Source organism: Sturnus vulgaris, chromosome 7 (genome assembly GCF_052056855.1).
Source record: "Sturnus vulgaris isolate bStuVul1 chromosome 7, bStuVul1.hap1, whole genome shotgun sequence".
Taxonomy (NCBI): Eukaryota; Metazoa; Chordata; class Aves; order Passeriformes; family Sturnidae; genus Sturnus; species Sturnus vulgaris.
The window spans coordinates 9,733,330-9,753,779 of NC_142249.1; the positions used below are offsets into that span (position 1 = coordinate 9,733,330).

Genomic DNA, 20,450 nt, shown 5'->3' on the forward strand with positions numbered 1-20,450 from the left:
GGATAGGACTGTGAATTTTTGGGTTATTTTGTACACACCCTCAGATTCACCAAGCAGATTCCAGGCCCAGTTAAAACCAACTTGGGGCTCTAATCCAAAACCTCAGAGTGGGCAAGCCAAGGTGTATCTCCAAATGTCTGACCAAATTTTTCTGAGTGGTGAGTATAGGAGTTTTTAGGATTAAAACCTGAATAAGTGACTTAATTATACAGCAAAGCCTATTGCCTAATTCAATCCTTACAGAGCAAATTCCCAACCCTGGGATAGCTAATGTGGTTAAAGTTTCATAAAATGGTTTGTGAATTGCAGTTGTGCCAAGAAATATGGAGTGGGGGAATTACATCACAGTTATTCTGAATTAAGCTTTTTTAATGATAAGTTAACAGAAAATGGCAGAGACAGATGACACTATTTTGTGTACTGATCCAAAAACATGATATAACACTGGGTTTTCTCCTAATTGTATTCCTGTTGCCATACATTTATGGGAGAAGAAGAGTCTATTACAATAAAAACAAAATTCTGCCTAGCATTCTAAATGAGTGAAATAGTCACTGAAAGGTTCTGGACAGCATTTTACAAATTGCATTTCTAATTAATCACTCCTTCAAAAAGGAAAATATGTGGTGGTCAGCAGAGCTAGTGATGTATATGCATGGAATTTCTTCCCACAAACACAGGATGTGTTGTCTGGCTTTAGACGTGTTTCATGTTTTTAATTTTTATTTCTGTCTTCTTTTTTTTATTCCCTTCCAAGGGAGACAGGGTGCTGCTTGGAGGACCTGGAAGTTTTTACTGGCAAGGTGAGATATATTATTTAAGTCACAGAGAAGCTGACCTGTATGATTTTTCTCTTGATCCTCTTAGTCATTTTGATCCACACTCTTCCAGCTGCTGTCAGAGTCTTTGTCAGTAAGAAAATTGACAGGAATGTTCCTTTGTCTTTAAGAATATCTCCTGAATAATCAAGACAACCACAGATAAAGGTTGTAGTAATAGATAAAGATGTCCTCTGTGTTTTAAATAACTCCATGATCATTATACAGGCATTTTCCCTGGAACTTGGGATTTGTTTTCATCAGCAGGATAAATTTCCTTTAGCATATTTTGTTTTGCTATCTAAGTGCTTTATAATCTGACACACAAAATGTGCATTTTCAGTGAGAAATATCCCCTCTAAAGAGACGCCCATTTGTTTTCCTCTGATGACAAAGATGTTTTGCATTTGTATTAATTGGTTTGTGCCGTGGGGCACATTTTACCTGTATACTTTGCTCATGTGGGATTCAGCTGGTGTTTGTTTGCAGGATTATTCAGCATTTAACTGCAGCTCTCTGTTCAAAGGAGGGTGCTGCTGTAATCAGGACACTTGCCAAACTCTGCTGCCTGCTTTCTAATGTAACTTCTAACATTTATTAATACATTTTCTGTATCATGCTAGCCTACATGTAGGGTGCAGCAGCACAGGAGGCTGTGTTTTAAATTACAAACAAAATTGAATGATTGAAGCTAAACTGCAGATACAATATAATATAAATTAGGTTCCTGTATTCATTTTATTGCTTTTTTGGCAAAAGTGACACTTCATCTGCCAAAACAATCTTACCCTCTTCTATTACCAAAAAAGCCCACTTGGCTCTGAATAGAAGACAATAGTATACTTCTGAGAATTAAATTTTTCATCCTAAACTTTTATTCCACATCCTGAGATGCTGCAGAAGGAGTATTCCATTCAGTTCACACACCTATGAATGTGTATGTGAAGTAAGTGCCATTTTGAATGGGGTTTTTTGGTGATTCAAGTGTTCATTTAAACTCGAAGAATGTAATGGAGTCACCACCTAGTGGCTGATGAAGTGAAAATGGAGAGAATGGCGATACACTGTGCTCATCTCATTTTTGTTTATTTTATTGGCTTCTTGTCTGCCAAAACAGGTTCTTCTGTTGTGGTATTGGAGCAAGGAGCACCCAAAGGGCTCAGTTCTGCACAGCCATAAGCATGAGATACCTCAACACTGCCTTTTAGGTCCTGTCTTAATGTAGGATGGGCCTCTGTTTTCAGTGGGAATACTTTGTGTGCCTTTGATTCAATATGTGCACAGGTTTTTGCTGAAGTAGGATCCATATTTCCCCATTTTATTTTTGTGTCCTTCCTGGCACTGCTGCAGCTGGTCCCTTCCTGCTCGGTGTTGTGCAAGAGCTGCTGCTTTCGAGGGCAGCATTCTGCAAATGAGTCGCTTCAGTGAATGAGTTCACAAATCCTGCTTGTGCTTCTAAGCTGTTTTCTCTCTCTTTAGGCCAGCTTATTTCTGATCGAGTGACAGAGATTGTGGCCAAGTACGACTCCAAAGTCTACAGTACAAAGTATGATGAGCAGTTAGCAACCAGACCTGCCAGTGCTGCTTTTGATGACAGCTACTTGGGTACGTGGTGGGAAATGAGAAACGTCCACCTGGAACACTCCCTGCCACTATTGATGCCTACATCTAAATCACACAGCTAATAATTCAACATCCAACAGATAACAAGAGGGTGACATTCCTGAAAATGCAGTCATTTACATAGGATGGGATTGTAGTTATTTATTGTAGCTATTTTGCCGTGGGCTTGACTCAAAAAGCACCTGATGACAAAATAGATGGAAATGTTTTCATGATTTTCTGTGCTCTGTGATTCAGGCTGAATATGGGATGGCAAAGGCATGATTTTCATATGAGAGGTTAGTCACATAGATGGGTGTTTGTTTGTTATTTAAAAGCAACTGTTTCTAAATAACCTACCAAAACAAAATAAAAATGTCAAAGAATTATGTTCTGGAAGGAAAATGAGGAGTGGGAAATCATCATTTTGCTTCATGTATGTTTAACCAGGCTCAGGAAAAAAAGCAAGGATAAACCAGGACAATTCCCAGGATGATAATTTTAAACTTTTCATCTTCTGATCTCAAATTCCTGGATACTGATGAATTACAGCCACTCATGGAGCTCTTCATAGTCTAAGCTGAGTCGAGGCAATATTTATACCAGTGCATTTCAAGATGAAGAGAGGAGGACTGTGCACAGAGACACCTGTGAGAAGTGTAAAGATAGATTAAAGGTTGTAATAAGGTTTTTAAAGGTTTTCATCTTGTCTCTGCAGGTTATTCAGTGGCTGTTGGAGACTTCAATGGTGATGGCATTGAAGGTAAGCCCCTTGCTCCAGTAAGAACATCATGTAAATAGGCTGGGCAGATCTTTCAAATCATTGGCACAGTGCACAGGGAAATGCACCAAGGGCTAGGAGTGAGCTGCTCTCTTCAACAAAGTCACTGTGCTTTGGGACCTGACTGTTATCTGTGTCTTGCTTTCTGTTTCAGACTTTGTATCAGGAGTCCCACGAGCAGCAAGAACTCTGGGCATGGTAAAAAACTTGAAACATTAAAATTTATAATAAATAAAAGGGGACTATTGCTGTTATGCTGTAATGTGTATTTCTTCACGTGCAGGTGTCCATTTACAATGGGAAAAACATGTCTTCCATGTACAACTTCACTGGAGAGCAGGTGTGTGGCTTTGCTGAGTGTGGTGGGTGACCAGGAAACCTTTCCTCTGTTGCAACAGCATTTAGGATACTAGATAATAGTCTGTGTATTACTGGCTTGATTGCCAAAGCAGAATTTTACAAAGTCTGAGGGAATTCTAATCTTATTAAAATAAAGAAAATGCTGCCTTGGGGAAGAGACTGGATCATGAAAGGGGAAATGGGAAAAGTAACCAATGGGTTTACTTTCTAACAGAGTGTGGAATAGAAACAAGAAAGAAAGGAACAAAACCAAATTTGGCATATATTATCATCTCCCTGATGTATTTTGTGTACAGATTTGTGTATATTTGTTTATGTTTCTATCACTACAACTCAGAGATTTGGTTTGAATTTTGTTTTCCAGATGGCTGCCTATTTTGGGTATTCAGTGGCTGCCACAGATATCGACGGGGACAAGTAAGTGTCCTCTCCTCCCTCTTCTTACCAATGCCACCCAACTTCTTTCTGGAAAGAAAAACCTAGCTTTTATTAAAAGGTCTTTCCTACAATCAAGATTTCTGTCTTCATTGCTGGTTTAACACATCTGCACGACTCTTTCTAACACTCCACATTTGTTTTAACTTCTGTAGGTTTGTGTTTGTATTTATCTACATAAATACATGTGTATATTCATATGCTTAAGGTCATTAAATTTTTGTGTAGTGCTTTGTCAGTGCATTCAGTTGAACTTAAAAATAGTTAACTTTCATCTGAGTGTTGACTTCAGGGCTGAGTTAACAGAAGAACGAATTTCCATGCTGCTACTGAAGAGCTCTGTCCTTTTCTGCTGCAGTTACACAGACCTGTTTATTGGAGCCCCTCTTTTTATGGATCGAAGCTCAGATGGGAAGCTTCAGGAGGTTGGCCAAGTAACCATGTGCCTTCAGCGAGCCTCGGGAGGGTTTCACACAGCCAGGCTGAACGGCTTTGAGATCTTCGCGAGGTTCGGCAGCTCCATCGCACCCCTGGGGGACCTGGATCAGGATGGATTCAACGGTAGGATGTGGATTCCTGCTCACATCTCCTGCTTGTGGAGGGAACCAGGCAGCACAGAGCATGGGGATGCTGCACACAAACACTGGGTGATGTGGCTGTGGCCGAGTGTGGGACACTGAGGTCTAGACTCCTTTCGATGCTTGTATGCTACTCCCAGGAATGCTAACAGGAGTTCCATGGATGCATCGAGCAGAGACTAAACCATGGACTGCTTTAGCTCCTACACTGACCACTTCATTGCTGCCTAAGTCATGACCACAATAGAAACTTCAGTAAAATACCTCACTCTCCACTGTAACCTGCTAGGACATCTCTGATATAATTTTCCTCTTCCCATTGTTTAATGAAAATTTTCCTCTCTAGAAACACAACAATGACATAAAAGAAGGTTTTATTTCAGATTGCTGGTTAAAAATGTTCATATAAAAAGAGATTTCCTTGAGAAAAGTGCAGGCTTTGGTTTTTTTAATTATTCAAAATGGGAGATTTTGGTGGAAATAGCAGCTATAGCCAGATGTACCAAGAGCTGAGTGTCTTAAGTGAGTAAATGGAAGAGAAGTTTGAGTCTGACACAACTGGAGCTGAGAACTCTCAAACCCTTTGCCCAAGCTTCTTGTTACTTTCTAATAGGAATGGAGGGCAATGAAGCAGACAAGAATCATGTAGTGTTGGGATAAGGATTTCCAGGAATCCTCAAGAGAACATGTTTTAATGCCCATTATACTCCAGTGCTGCCTAGAGTAGTGGAATTTGAGTTCCACCAGAAATCTTCATTTTTTTCCAAACTGCTTGCAAGCTAAGTATTTTCTGTAAGATCACAAATTACAATAGATGGTTACTTCAAATTCCTGGCTAGCTCTAATTTATTTTTGATGAAGTCATAAATTCATAGTGTAGACCTTTTCAGTTGCTAACTGGATGTAGAATCAGTGTGAAGATGCAATATCACTGCAACTATTTACAGAAGATATTGGACAGCTGATAGCCAAAATTCCAATCACTTGATGAGATTATCCCAAATATTTTTTGACTTCACCATACTTACATTTGAAATACACTGTAGGAAAGCGAGTCATAACAAAAGCTACTTCTTTTTAATTGCTTTGCTGTTATTTAGTCTGTTCGTTTGCTCTGCCTTATTTTGAGAGTGTTAATTAAAATATTTTCCATCACAGTATGGTGCGAGATAGGAATTTTTACTGTCTTCATGAAGTTTGTAAATAGGAGAAATGTAATTATTCCAAGTAGTTTTTTATGTTAGGTCCTTTAACTGTCTGTGGAAATGTTGAAATTACATCATGTGTACACTTCTGAAGCTGTCCATGCAGATATTCTAATTAGCATTTTCTTTCTTACTGTTTATTAGTCATTAACAGTGAGTACTTTTAAATTTAGGAGATAGAATAACTGCACTAAGTGGAAGTTCTCCATAAAGCATGCTGCCAAGCCATGACTGGGATAGACTGGATTTTAATATTTACCATTATTTGGTTTGGGATGATTTAAATTTTCCAGAATTATTAACGTGTCCCACCCTTTGGAGGAACATGAGCATATAAGTGAAATGGGAAAAGAATCACACTTAGTTTTGTGGTTTGGCACCCACAGTGACTAACTCTGCTTGTTTTAATAATCTCAAAAGCATTCCAAATCCATACAATTTTACTGCAAGTCAGTCACTAACGTGCAGAAGTGTTTGTACAACTATTTCTCTCCTTCCTCTCCCCATAAAAGGCTGTGACATGTTCTTGTTAAACATTTTCTAGAAAGAAACAGCTTCCAATAATACAAGAAAAAACAGAACAAATAAAAGGAGCAATAAACAAACAAATGTTGACAAGCATTTTAAAGGCTGGTTGCATTTCCTCCCTACTGACACACATTGAAACTGTAATATCAGAAATTATTGATTGATGTGAGCACAAATATATTCTAGTTTGTGTCTGGAGATGTTGATGATCCTTCTTTTGGTTTTCAGATATTGCAATTGCTGCACCTTACGGTGGAGAAGACAAGAGAGGGCTTGTGTATATCTACAATGGAGGAGCAAGTGGTTTGAATGCCATGCCATCCCAGATCCTGGAGGGACAGTGGGCTGCTCGCACTATGCCCCCCAGCTTTGGGTACTCGCTGAAAGGAGCCACAGATGTGGACAAAAATGGATATCCAGGTCCTCTGCTCCAAATGGCACTTTACAGTGACTCAGTAGCAGCCTCACCTCTGAGAAACAGCCTATTTCAAAAAGCAAATTGTAATGTGTAATATGTCTCCTCTCTCTCTAGACTTGATTGTTGGAGCCTTTGGTGTTGACACAGCTGTTCTGTACAGGTAAGGGTCCCTCTGTGCTTGTACCTGAGTGAAAGCTCAGTGGAGTTCTGGAGCTACAAAAGAAAGCAGGGTCAGGGAAGTCTGAAACTCTGCCACTCCACTATCCAAACCTCTGGAGGTGAAAAAACACTATTCTGCTTTTTTTTATTGAGTAAACCTATCTGCTGTCTAAAATTCATCTTTCTCAATAATATGTAGTGAGGAGAAAACATAAATAAGTGTCTTCAAGGCTTTCTGAGTGACAGTTCTCTAGATTCCAACACAACAGCTGAAAGCTATTACAGTACAATCCCAATATTCTCTTTCCAGCTTGTTTATTTTGGGAGAATGTATTGGTCTGTGCTATAAGTAGGTAGGACTTCCTCTTTACACAGTTGTCCATGTTGTGGCTGATGGAAATGAAAGGGCACAGAAAAGCTTCATCTAGTCAATGGTTATTTGTTTTTCTTGTGGTTTCACTAAATATTGTGTGCCTGTGCATATTGCACAATTTGATGGGGGGGGGAAGCATTGTCAAACATGGTGTTGAGTGCTCTTCAAGAGGATGTTTTCTTTGCAGGGCTAGACCAGTTATTAGAGTAAATGCTGCCCTGGAAGTTAGTCCAACCATTTTAAACCCAGAAACCAAAGCCTGTTCACTGGGAGATGTAAAAGTTTCTTGGTAAGTAGAGTATCTATGTTTTCCTTTGAGGGGAGGGATTTCTTGGGTTTTAATTTTGTAAGCTTCCAATTTTAAAAGGTCTCAGGAAGTGTAGTCAGCTTATTAAAAAAAAAAAAAAAAAAAGACAAACACAGCTTTTCTGAAAGAGCAGGCAATACAAAATAAGAAATCTGACAGCAGATGGAGGACCAGCATTGTCTTTAGTAGATGCCAAACTGACTCCCAAAAGCTGCAGAGACTGCCAGTTGTCCCTGTTGAGCAGAGTAAGGTTTTCCCAAGATGCCAGCACATCACAGGGTATTTGCAGTGTTTTTACCCACTAATGTACACACTTGGGCAATGATCTGCTCTGTAAACTGGTTTTGCTTCTGGTTCCCAGGCTATTATCCAAACCCACTTTCCCTTCCTACTGCTGACTTTCTTTTCAGGGTCAGTATGATAGCTTTAAAATTAAGACCCATTTGACTACAGAAATAAACATTCCAGTCCACAGGTGATTGTCCCTAGACAAATGAAGACTCCAAAGCTTTGCATTGCCTGCAATTCTGTCTCCTTATTAATAGATTATAGTTTCTCTCCCATCAGTAGAAAATAGCTTTTGGAAATGAGCTAGAGTATCAAAAAGAGGATACATCTGAACAGAAATAAATAGTGAGGAATTTTAGAAGAAAATGAGAGAAAAAGTGTGTGAAGTTAATTTATTTTTCCTCTCAAACAGCTTCAAAGTAAAGTTCTGCTTGAAAGCGGATGGCAAAGGAAAGCTCCCGAACACACTCAGTAAGTTCTGCCCATTTAGAAATTGGGAGTCTTGTTGTATTGTTTGCAGACATGAGCACTGGTCATTGTTATTTTCATGACAAACAGCTGGGTGCCCTTTGCAGCACACTGCTGCCACTTGGGTGGCAGGTACATCTGTGGTTCTTGGGGCTGTAGTAGTGTAGAGGTCATTTGACCATCCCTGAGACTTTAAACACATGTTCAGCTATGTGGTTAACTAGTCTTGGAAAGGCCTTTGTACTTGTCAGAATTTACAGCAACTCTCATTGAGGGGAGTTTTAGACAAGAATATTCAAGTGTGTGCATTGTTAGGCCTGAGAGATACAGACAAGCTACAGGAACTTGTCACATCTGGTTGAGATCATGACTTTCTGATTGATATCACTGACTTTTTTCATCAGATTCTCAGATCAGAATCAGGAAAAGATGGTTTCAAACAAGTCTTTAAGTTATCCCCAAGAGATTTTGTAGTGTGGCAAGCAGCCTGCTGCAATCAGGTTTTGTCTACTGATTGCAAAATCTTTTCCTTATTTTCTATTGCAGGAGTGGTGCGATCTGGGAAGGCTCATATAAATATCTGTTCTGTATTTTAAGTTTTGTTTTCTATATCAAATATTTAAAGTAATTAGATTAGCAGTAATATTTAAAAATACAAGCGTTATGTGCAAGATTGCTTTAGATTTTCTAGGGGAAAAAATCTAACTTTAGTTCTTGCAGTTCTACAACAATTACAAATTATAAATATATCTGTGTTACATATTTCCAATGTTTAAGGAAAAAGCAGAACCCAACTTAGGGCAGCAGCAGTGCTTGAGAACTAATGTAGTGACAGATTTCACATGGAAAGAACTGGAAGTTTTAGGAGGGGCAAGCATTAGGTTTTCATTGTAGTTGAAATCAGTGTTCAGCTCCATTTCTGAGGGCAATCTGCACTGAGTTTAATGGAATGAAATATCCCTGACCCAAACCCTTTGGCTTGGATTTGCAGATTTCCAGGTGGAGCTGCTGTTGGACAAACTGAAGCAGAAAGGAGCCATAAGGAGAGCTCTCTTTCTCCACAGCAAACAGCCCAGCCACTCCAAGAACATGACAATTACAAAGGGGGGAAAAATGAACTGTGAGGAACTTGATGCCTTCTTGAGGGTAAGTAGCCATTAATGTTTTGGCAAATAATTTTTGGTGTGTTTTCTATTATAAGTTCATTGTGTTAGGTGTTAAAATACTAGAGAAACTTCATTTTCAGTGGATAGACCTGAAATTACTAAACCCATATGTCTGTCCTGAATTACTGCTGCTGTCACTGGATGAATCTTATTGTGGCTAAGGTCCTGGTCCCTAAATGCATTGGAAATTCAATTCAGAACTTTGTTCTGGACTTCTTGGATAAGTCATCCAAGCACCAAATTAGTTATAGTTTCCAAGGAACATGAAAGTCAATAAGCAGAGGTTGTCCCATCTACTTTGGAGGTTAAAATTTGAAGAAAAGGCTGTGGCTAATGTAAAGCTAAGAGATGGTTTGTAAGTTCTCTGAAAGGCAGGATCAACATTTGATAAACAGAATGATTTCAAATGAACAACATGAAGGTCAGCAATTTCCTAGTGCCAAGTCCTAATTTTAGGAAGGAAAAATTGTAAGTACAAAGATGAGGGATGTTAGAAGCAGGCTGAGGTTGGTCTGACAGGAAAGAGCAGAGTTGTGTAGCCCTCAGGCTCCTTGTCACTGGATTTCCATGACTTAATATTTCTGTATGCTCCAGTTTTCCATTTGTTAAACAGGCATGTTACTACTAAAATTGTGCAGGTTTTGACAATGACGTTTTCTACTTTGAAAGGAGCTCAGAAGTTTTAATGTTGTTTTGGCCTCTCCATTCCTACTACATTTTAATTGTGATTCAATGTTTGGTTTCCTCAGGATGAATCTGAGTTCAGAGACAAGCTGACTCCCATCACTATTTTTATGGAATATCGTCTGGATTACAGAACAGCTGCAGATGCAACAGGATTGACCCCTATCCTCAACCAGTTCACTCCTGCTAACATGAGCAGACAGGTACACTGCTTACACAGCCTGTGAGGAGACAACTCTGAACATACTTTGGTTCATCTTAGGGAGAAAATCAGTTAGAGTTGTACTGGAAGTGTTAACATTGAAGGCTTGGAGTGTTTCATCCCTTCTCATACTCTGCTGCTCTATGTACATTATGTTTTCCCCTATTGCTCTGTTAAGGTAATAGACATAGTTTTTCTGTTTCTGCCCTTTTTACAAATCTTTACACTTGTTTGTAATGAGGATAGTAAAGATGAAACTTAATATGAAGAGATTATTCCAAGTATGGAATGATGGTTAAGGTGTAAACATCAGTCCTAGAATTCTAGTGGGGCAGGACGAGGCTTAGTGTCCCCCACATATAAAAACTCATTTGTTCTCTTCTGAGACTACTGACATGAAAACATTTCATAACCAGCTATGTAGAATTTTTTTTTATGTGATCGTGAAACAGTATTATTGAAAATGTATGTTAGAACAGATGAAGGAATTGTTACAACAGTATGTGTTTGATTTCTGCATAGGCCCATATTCTGCTGGATTGTGGGGATGATAATATCTGCAAACCAAAGCTGGAGGTGTCAGTAGAAAGGTAAATACACGACAAAAATACAACCAGGAAAAGCAATTTCCCTACTTGAAATCTAAAATTCGGTGGCTGGTAATACTTTCGTTTAAGGGATGTGTTGAAATAAGTAGGTTTCCTCATTGTATAGGATCTAAACTCAGGCTTAAATGCTTTAAAGAAAACCTATTTTCTGCTCTGTAACCCAATGTCTTTATGCACCACTCCCACCCCAACCTCCTCTATAGGTAGGCCATATTTATTTATTTATTTGCTAAGCTGGACATGTATAGTGAGAATAAACCACTGCTAGCTGCAATTGTATCTCTGTTCTGTTGTTTAATATTAGATAGACACAAAAAGATGTGATTTTTATCCAGCAAGAGGAGGAGTAAGGCTCTCTTATCACATGTATGAAAAAAATTGCTGATATTGGTAGTATCTTTTACCAAACCTGGAAAAAAGAAACAAATTTTCAGTGGTAACTCGTTCATGAGTCTGAGCTGTTTGTACTTAGTGTGGCCTAAAACCTCTCTTACTGTATTATCTCATAATCTGTTTTTTAATGCATTATAGCATATGCACACTGTATGTAGATAGGACACTTCACAAGCACTAATTCATACAAACACTTCAGTAACATTTTACATCAGTGCAGATACCTTGATGTTTGCTTGTAGTGGATGAAATGAAAATACATTGTTTGCCGATATTGTCTCTTTATATCTGGAACCAAAGATATTGCAGAGATCTTGGCTCTATTCTGTGTAGTTGAGCTTTCCCTTGAGTTTTATTATAAATATGTGCTTGTACCTCTGCAAAGTGGGCCTGTAATTCAAAATGTACACAGGGATTTAACTGTTGATAATTTTTTTTTGTGGTACATTTTACATGAAAGGTTCTTACAGAAGAACACGTAATACTTGCTCCATTTATGATTAGAGATGTAGGGTTTTTTTAAAAGTACCTTAGAGCTCTCTTCATACTCCTGAAGCAAAGGTGCTGCCCCCAGATTTCTCCAATGTCTGTGAAATTTCAGAATGTCTCTTGTTTCTCTAAGTTCAGCCGCTTCAATGCCATTTAAAACCCGGATGCAGAGCTCATTTTTACTCTGTTTTCTTGTAGTGATCAGAAGCAGATCTATATTGGTGATGACAATCCCTTGACCCTCATTGTCAGTGCTCAGAACCAGGGGGAGGGAGCCTATGAAGCAGAACTCTTTGTTGTGGTTCCACCCCAAGCAGATTTCATTGGAGTTGTTCGTAACAATGAGGTAAAATTCCAACTGCTTTTGAGGAGTCATATTTCAGGTGCTGCTGTGGAAATATGTAATGGTTTCTATTATTTCAGTCTTAGAGCAAAGAAAGCATAGAAAAAGTGATCCGTTTTTTCAAAGCCCTCTCTTTTACAACCTTGAAAACTGGTCTGCCTTACATAAAAAAACATTTTGTCCTTGGGGACTTCCATACTCAGATTTTATTTCATTATAGTACTTGACTGTGCTATGGCTGAGAAATGATATTAAAATTAATACAGCATATCTAGGACTTCTCTCCAGACTTTCATCCAGGTGTTCAGATGTAAAGAATGACATTCCTTAGTCTTTCTTCCTGGTTTATTGCAGGCTTTAGCCAGACTGTCATGTGCTTTTAAAACAGAGAATCAGACTCGCTTGGTGGTTTGTGACCTGGGAAATCCCATGAAAGCAGGAACCAAGGTAAGGTTTGGTGCCTGGTAGCTCACCCAGGAGGGCAGGTGACATTTTCTTTAATCACAGCTGTGTTTGGGCAGGAAGTTTCCTCAAAGGAATTTAAGATTAGATCTGACATTTAGCTGCCCACGTTTGGTTAGCACAGTGGTAGTTGGTTTCAACTTTTCAGCTAAATTAAAGGCTGAAAGCAGTGCTTTATGATGCAATTCAAAATGAGTGGTTCATTAAATAGTGGAATTAATGGACTTTGGTTCCTCATTAATTTTTTATATTTATCTGATATGTGTTTTTTAGGAAATAATCAAGAGCTGGCCCTCAACACTTCTTTCTCTTAATTCATCTCTTTTCTTCCTACTTTCATGAGGAAGGACAGAGTTTTGTCTAGTTGAAACCTCTACAGTTCCATCAAATGTAGCTCAAATTGGAAGAATTAAAAAATCATGAGTGAGACCTGGCAGATTTTAAGGTGTTATGACATAGTAAGTCTTATTTTCTGAGGAAATGAAGTGAAAATCAGTCAGAATTATAACAATTTCGTGATGCTTTTCTTCCAAGAGCCATTTTCTATAGACGAATAAATGCTATTTCCTAAGTCTTTTGAAGTGTATCAAGCTGAACTGCACAGATGTTAAAGGAAATATGAACTGACTTAGACCAAATCTTGGGAAATAATTTTTAATCTTTAATGTGTTCCCCAGTCTTTAGATTACAACACTTTTTGCAACACCTGGGGAGGCTCAGTTTTGTGTAGAAATGGCTGAAGTAAGGGTGGGGAGCATGATGCAATCCTTATTTTGTATTTTATGGCAGTGATGGCTTGGCTGTAATCTAAGAGAGAGCAGTTTATTTCCAGCCTGGATGAACTGGACAACTTTAATTTGTCACTTTTCTGTGTGTGTTCTCTCATCACCGGGAGTCTCAATCAATTTCCTTGTAGTCTAATAGCACTGAGAAATTTTTATTGTGTGTTTTATTGTGTCTCCAACTGAACCACAGTGTTTTTTTTTCCCCAGCTCTTAGCTGGCCTGCGTTTCAGTGTGCACCAGCAGTCTGAGATGGACACCTCTGTCAAGTTTGACTTGCAAATCCGGAGGTATGGAAGTCTCTGAATATGCACCTTACCCGGGAGAAGACACACACAGTAAATAGGCTGTACACAGTATTATCACTCTGGCCTAATCCTCTTGTCTTTGCCTTGTCACGGCTTGAAAAATAAACACAATTAATTTGGTTTCCTAAAATAGAGGAAAAATACGTAAGAATATTTGTACGTGCATATCATTGTGTTCTGCTGGCGTTTGTGGTGCCACAGAATGACTTTGGGTTTACAGCCCTCTTTCAAAACTGATGCTTCAACTCTGAATTCCTTCTGATGTAAAGCCAGAATTTTCTGTATTTAGAGGAGGAGAGTCTTTCAAGGCAGGCAATGGGGTAGTCTGAGCAGAAGCAGCATGCAGTGAACCATCACAGCAGCCAGCCTAAAAGAGCCTGAAAATTAAATGGAAACAAAACAGTAGTGTTCCCGTTAATTATCAGATGAGCACAGCACTGTCATATACATCTGATATATAAATCTGAATTTGTAACTTCTGGAGATGATATTTAAGGTCAGAGATGTGATCATTAAGAGTATCTTTACCCAATGAACTTTTATGTTGCTTTTAATGGACAGTATGAATACAGCTATTTTGTTTTTTCCCCGGTGTGGACCAAAAGCACTTTTTTTTTTCCCCATTTAAGGGCTTTATTTTTTTTTTTAATGTAGTGAATAAATTAATCTCATCCACATATCATTTGTCATCTCTGGGAATTAGGAAAGATTAAAGCTGCCATTCTATTTTAATGATAGAGTGGTTTGCCATACCCATTAAAGGCCTTGCTACATGAAGTATCTCTTTGATCTCCCGTTGCTCTCTGTTCAGATTTTCCCCTTCTCCATCAGCTGGTAAGGTGTGCATGTGAGTGTTCTTTGCAGGAAGTGATCTACTCTGGGGTGTCTGTCACCTTTCCATGGCTAACAGCAGCCATCTGCCACTGTGACTGGGCCAGAAACAGTCAGTGAGGTTGCTCAAGTCATGCTTGTCTCCTGATGGAAGAGAAGGGAAATTCCTGAAGTGTTTTAGGCCTTTTAAGGAAGAAAATTCCTTCCATGACTCGTGGATGCAAGAAGAGTGAAGTGTGGTGCAATGGAACACAGTAATCACAGTTCATAGTGACAGGCATTACCGGGGGATTTTGTGGGAGAGGTTTTAAGGATCACACTGCTTTTCTTAAACTGCCAAAGCTAGATTTCCAATGCTGGCTCAGTTCCTAGCAGAGCAGGTCCAGTGTCTAAAAGAGTGAGGTATTTACAGCTCAGGAGGAAAGCACTGTTGCATGTGTTTGTTGATTGCAGCAGCAGTGAAGAATAATTAGAAGATTCAAGAAGGTCTTTGTAAAGCCAAGTGTTTGGTTAGGGAGACAGAATAATCAGACGTGGTGAAGGAGATGAAGACTCTGCTCCCAGCACCACTTTGAGGGAGGAGCATCCCCTGTATTTTCTGACATGACAGCTGTGTAACAGGGTCAGCATCAGCTTTGTGTCCTTCACCAACCTGTCCCTGCTGAGGCTCCCCCAAACTGTGCAAAGGGTGGGACTTCCATGCATTCAGGTGAGAATTTGCTGGAATCTGCTCCTTAGATTTTAATAATTGTGCTTTCCTACAGTGGTTCAGGAGTCATGCTATAATGTTACATACAATTACTTTGAAGTGTGGAGGGTTTTTTTTATTAAATACTCTGCTTATTTCATTTAAGAATTTACCTTTTATTTTCCCTGCAGTTCCAACCTGTATGACAACCTGAGCCCAGTAGCATATTATCAGGCTGACCTTGCTATTTTAGCAGCTGTTGAAATTAGAGGGTAAGAAATACTATTTTAATAAACACTTTTAAGGAGCTTTGCACATTTGCTTCTTTATATTCACTGAACTTCCTTTCAGGTCTGCATAAGTTTTCAGGAAGGTTTAGGGAATTTTTAATCACAAAGATGTGGTTCTCTCTAGCCAGCCTTTGGACTTTTGGATATTAAATAATTCTAAATAATTACAAAATGAATTCCAAAAAGGAGTATTGTACCTCTATGACTAGAGATATTTTTAGAAGAAATAAAAATCGCCCCTCTTGTTTGCAGTTTTACATTTCTGCAGGTCACTTTTCTCCTCCACAAACTGACTGAGTTTTTCATCTGAAAACCCCTGAAACCAAAGTTGAAGATTTTATGGAATTTAAGTTTGTAATGTCCTCACCTTCTTCAGTCTTAAGTGTAGTTTTAATATTGTAATGACTTGGTTACTCCATCACCTCAACTTCCCAGCTAAAAGTCCTCTTGCTTTACCAGTTAACTTGGGTTCCTGAGTAATATTTTTAAAATTTTCCACTACATTCATTATTGTGATGAATTTATTATAGGGGGAGAGGGAGTGGCACACTGGAAAAGCATGATTGGTATCTTCACTGTTTCAGGGCTTAGGAATTAGACCTGTACTGCTAAGGTTCTACATCACCAATATTTCTCATTATCACAGTATTTCACACTGGTTTTGCTTGGAGGACATGTGTGTCTTTAATAATTTTTTAATGAAGAGAACAGAACTGAATATTTAATATTTAAACCATTTCTGTTCAAGTATTGTATAAAGGATAAAGAAGTGGAGATAGTATTTTAAGCATGTTGCTATTTTTTTTCTTTAGATGTTCTAGAGAATGACATTTCCTGTTTCATACTTGCTAATAACAACTCCTTTTCTCTGCTGTTTAGTGTGTCATCTCCTGATCACATATTCCTCCCCATTGCAAACTGGCAGCCAAAGGACAATCCCCAAACAGAAGATGATATTGGGCCTCTAGTTCAGCATATCTATGAGGTGTGGAATTACTGATGACCATTACAGACATGGTGCTGTGATAAATGAAAATAAATCTTTTGGTGTAGCTTTTCTCTGGAATAAATTAGGATTTTTTTTTTCTTTTGCCTTGCATGTAAAGAGAGATTTTATTTTTTTAATGCTGGGCCAATAACTGGTATATCCAAGAAGGGTTGGAATGCCTGCAATTAGTGTAACAGGGGTTGATTACCCACATAACTACACATATTTTATTTTATTGCCTTTTGAAATCTAGCTCAAACATTTGAAGTAATTTGAGCTCAGGAAATGGCTCCTGGCTGTAAATTATTGTACTCTATCTGTTCTGAATCACTACTCTGAAGCCTTTTGCTGTGAAAACATTTAAGTATTTAAAATTTCCTTAAAAGAATTATCACAGATTTAATCTAGATTGTTTAATTAAGCAAAACTTAGCAAGAGAGCTGTGTGAATAATAATAGTTAAAAGTTTTACCACTTTTAGGTAAAGTTTTGATGCTGTTGCCATAAGTGGTTGGGGGTGGGGGTAGTGGCAGTATCACATTTGAGGCTTAAATGTAAAGTAACAACTATATGCACATTAACAGAGAATGTAGCATTATTTTTTAAAGTATATTTTTAATATATTTTTTATACTTTTTTCTATCTGTAAATTGTATTTTCATAATCAGCTGAGAAACAATGGCCCAAGTGCATTCAGCAAGGTGATGATGACTCTGCAGTGGCCTTACAAATATAAAAACAACACGCTGTTGTATATTATGCAATATGACATTGATGGTCCCATGAACTGCACTTCTGACATGGAAATCAACCCACTGAAAATTAAGGTAAGCAGGACTTTCCCTTTGAGTGGAATGAAGTATGTTTGGCTGTTTTGTAAATATTCAAAATAACCAAATCCCTGAGAATATGACAAGCTGAGATAGTTTTTCATCTGTGGCTGATGAACAAGTCTACACTTTTCCACAGTACATGTCAATGTACATAGCAAGTGAAATAAAAGGTAAACAGCAGCTCAAAATTGTCAGCTCAGAGATCAATTTGTCTTGTTTCTTTTTATTGTGAGGTTTTCTTCTTTTTTTTTTCAATGTATTTTTTAACTTCAAAGCTGTTTTATATGAGTTCTAAGTCCAAAGCAAATAGAATTGTAATGAATGTGGTCATGAACTAAAACCTGAAATATACCAGATGCTTTGTGCACTGTTTATCTAAATTTTCTGGGTTTTGTTTATTGGAAGAAAATTATATTCTTTTTTATATTACATTTATCTATTTATCTAATTGGATAAATTAATCTAAATTGGATGAATTTATCTATTCATCCAAAGGTCAGAAAGGACAATAAGGGTTAGCTATCACTGCCAGCAAAACATGGAATTTACAGAGCAGAAGAAACTCCTTTTTCCTGGACTGGACTAGGTAAAGAAGCACCAGATAAAACCCAGCAAGTTTAATTGAGTGTACAGAGTTAATTTCTAGGATAGTTTAGAACAAGAAATAAAAGTCAGCATGTTAGTTCATGAAGAATTTGAGCAAAAAAAGGACTGAGGGAAGATATTCACTGTATGGAACAATGAAGAATACTTAGGCATCTTTGATAAGCAAAAAGCAACTTCAGTGAATATATAAATACAAAGTTCCTGTGCTTCTGCTCTACAATTTGCAATGCTTTATTTTCAGTCAGGATCTGAAGAATAGCTAGGATAAAAAGAGAGAAACTTGCAGTTAAGTGTTTTCCTGACCTTGAGCTTGAAGTCTGCAGTTAACTAAATCATTGTTTGGGTTCCCTTGGTGTATCCCAGATTTCTGCTTCCAAGGATGATGACAGGAATGAAACACTTGGCAGGGAGGACCATCGTGACCACCACGTCAGCAGGAGGGATTTGGCTGCCGTGGAGGGGGACGTGCACACTCTGGTGAGCTCTCAGCACTGAGGTGTGATCCCGTGCTCTTTTAAGTCCTTCAAAACAAACGTAAGGAAGATTTGTTCTTTCTAAACATGATTGGAAATAATCTGTAATAGGAAGTAAACATATTGCCATATCACTGTAACTGCAAACAAGCAATTATCCAATACTGGAGGTTATTTAATGCATTTTAATAGTTTATGGTGCTTTGCCAGTGTGGGCATATGGGTGAAGTAATCCCATTGAGGAGACTTTTCAAATATTTTCATACTTGGAATATCCTTCCTATTTTTTTACACAGGGCTGTGGAAATGCTGACTGTTTAAAAATTGTCTGTCAAGTTGGCCACCTGGAAAGGGGAAAGAGTGCAATATTGTATTTAAAATCACGCCTTTGGACCCAAACTTTCATGAATGTGAGTGACTGTGAATATTCTGTCACTGTTTCTGAAACATTAAAAGTGATTTTTATACCCCCATGCAATACTAATTTTGTTTTTTCTTACACAGAAAGAAAATCAGAATCATTCCTACTCTCTCAAATCATCTGCTTCTTTCAGTGTCATAGAGTTCCCTTATAAGAACCTTTCCTTTGAAGATATTCACAATTCTACAGTAGTAAGTCATTTACATCCAGCTTGAGTTGTCATATACAAACACTTCAAAATTAGTGCAAAGATAGTTATTGTTGAGTAACGTTTTTATGACTTGGTATAATTTTAATTTTATCAGCTATTTGTTTCGTGTATTTATTTCAGTTGTACACATACAGTTGAGGGTAAAACAGACTGGAGTTGACAATATTTGAGGCTTGAAAGGCTTAACTGAAAGTGAAAAAACTGATGGTGAGCAGTCCCCATGTTCTGTTAATGCCATTGTTAGAGAAATATTTTACTTGAAATTTGTTTTCAACTGTAGTAGCACTTAGAGCTTGAATAATGACCTTCCATTATATTACATGTAGCACTATGTGAGGGTGGAACAAAAAAACCTTCTGGGTTTCAAAGGGAAAGGAGACAGGGTGCAAACAGAAAAGAAGATACAGGCCACTTGTTTGGGCTGGCAAATTGGAAGTTTTTGGTAAGCATTATAGGATTAAGAGATCTTAAGGAAAAGGTAGAAAAGGATTATGATTGGCTTATTTTTGAATCTGGTTTCCAGTGACTGTTATTAACTGGGGTTTTTCTCTCCCAAGCCTTGTGGACTTGATTTTTTGTTTCAAAGAGTACTGCCTTTTAAGAAAAGGAAAAAAAAAAAAAAAAGGAAAAGCCCTTAATTATTTTTCTCTTATTCCAAAATATTTCCAGATTCCTACAGTTTTACTGAAAATCATCATGAATTACAGAAGGCATGTTGCCATGTTATCACTGATTGCAAAAAAGCAAACCCAGGCAAAACAATCCCCAGCCTCCTCCTATAATTTAATTTTAAAATCATATTAAATTTGGGTCAGTGAAGTCTTTATGTCACCAAGAATCTATGGCTTTTGATTAATTCTGGAGAGAAAAAGTAATTTATAGTGGATTAAGATTATAATCATGATAGGATAAAGGTATGCAAGATTTAAACTTAATGGATGAACTCAGCATGTCACCGTGGTGCAAAGTGTGATTTATTGTGTTTTTCTATCAGGTTGCTACAAATATTACATGGGGCATTCAACCACAGCCCATGCCTGTGCCAGTGTGGGTTATAATTTTGGCTGTCCTAGCAGGGTTACTGCTCCTGGCTGTTCTAGTGTTTGTCATGTACAGGGTAAGTATTGTGTCTGGGGGATTTTGTACCATTTGCTTTTCCCTACTAGTGATGTATTATTTCATACAGTACCAGCACTTTGCAGAAATGTCTTGATGACCTAATCATCTGAATCACTTAAGTTTTTGGAATAACTGTAAAAGTTTTTCAGCTTTGTCAGGAAGAAGCTGAATAAATAAAAGAGCATGCCTGTGATAGTGCTGAACTCAGTTTAATTTTTCAACTCATATTTACTG

The 20,450-nt window shown here is 38.0% G+C and overlaps 1 protein-coding gene across 1 annotated transcript in view; it reads left to right on the forward strand.

Annotated features, from left to right (window-relative positions):
• Positions 1–20,450, forward strand: part of ITGAV (integrin subunit alpha V) — a 44,762-nt gene that overhangs the window by 18,877 nt on the left and 5,435 nt on the right. Inside the window, exons 6-29 of the mRNA XM_014880935.2 lie at positions 758–803; positions 2,298–2,423; positions 3,139–3,183; positions 3,356–3,399; positions 3,485–3,541; positions 3,926–3,978; positions 4,355–4,557; positions 6,536–6,727; positions 6,840–6,885; positions 7,445–7,546; positions 8,265–8,323; positions 9,312–9,466; positions 10,236–10,373; positions 10,895–10,962; positions 12,061–12,208; positions 12,560–12,652; positions 13,660–13,739; positions 15,468–15,548; positions 16,446–16,551; positions 17,222–17,380; positions 18,356–18,469; positions 18,762–18,875; positions 18,970–19,077; positions 20,092–20,214. Of these exons, the coding sequence (XP_014736421.2) occupies positions 758–803; positions 2,298–2,423; positions 3,139–3,183; positions 3,356–3,399; positions 3,485–3,541; positions 3,926–3,978; positions 4,355–4,557; positions 6,536–6,727; positions 6,840–6,885; positions 7,445–7,546; positions 8,265–8,323; positions 9,312–9,466; positions 10,236–10,373; positions 10,895–10,962; positions 12,061–12,208; positions 12,560–12,652; positions 13,660–13,739; positions 15,468–15,548; positions 16,446–16,551; positions 17,222–17,380; positions 18,356–18,469; positions 18,762–18,875; positions 18,970–19,077; positions 20,092–20,214 (2,460 nt within the window). The remainder of the gene's footprint in view (positions 1–757; positions 804–2,297; positions 2,424–3,138; positions 3,184–3,355; positions 3,400–3,484; positions 3,542–3,925; positions 3,979–4,354; positions 4,558–6,535; positions 6,728–6,839; positions 6,886–7,444; positions 7,547–8,264; positions 8,324–9,311; positions 9,467–10,235; positions 10,374–10,894; positions 10,963–12,060; positions 12,209–12,559; positions 12,653–13,659; positions 13,740–15,467; positions 15,549–16,445; positions 16,552–17,221; positions 17,381–18,355; positions 18,470–18,761; positions 18,876–18,969; positions 19,078–20,091; positions 20,215–20,450) is intronic.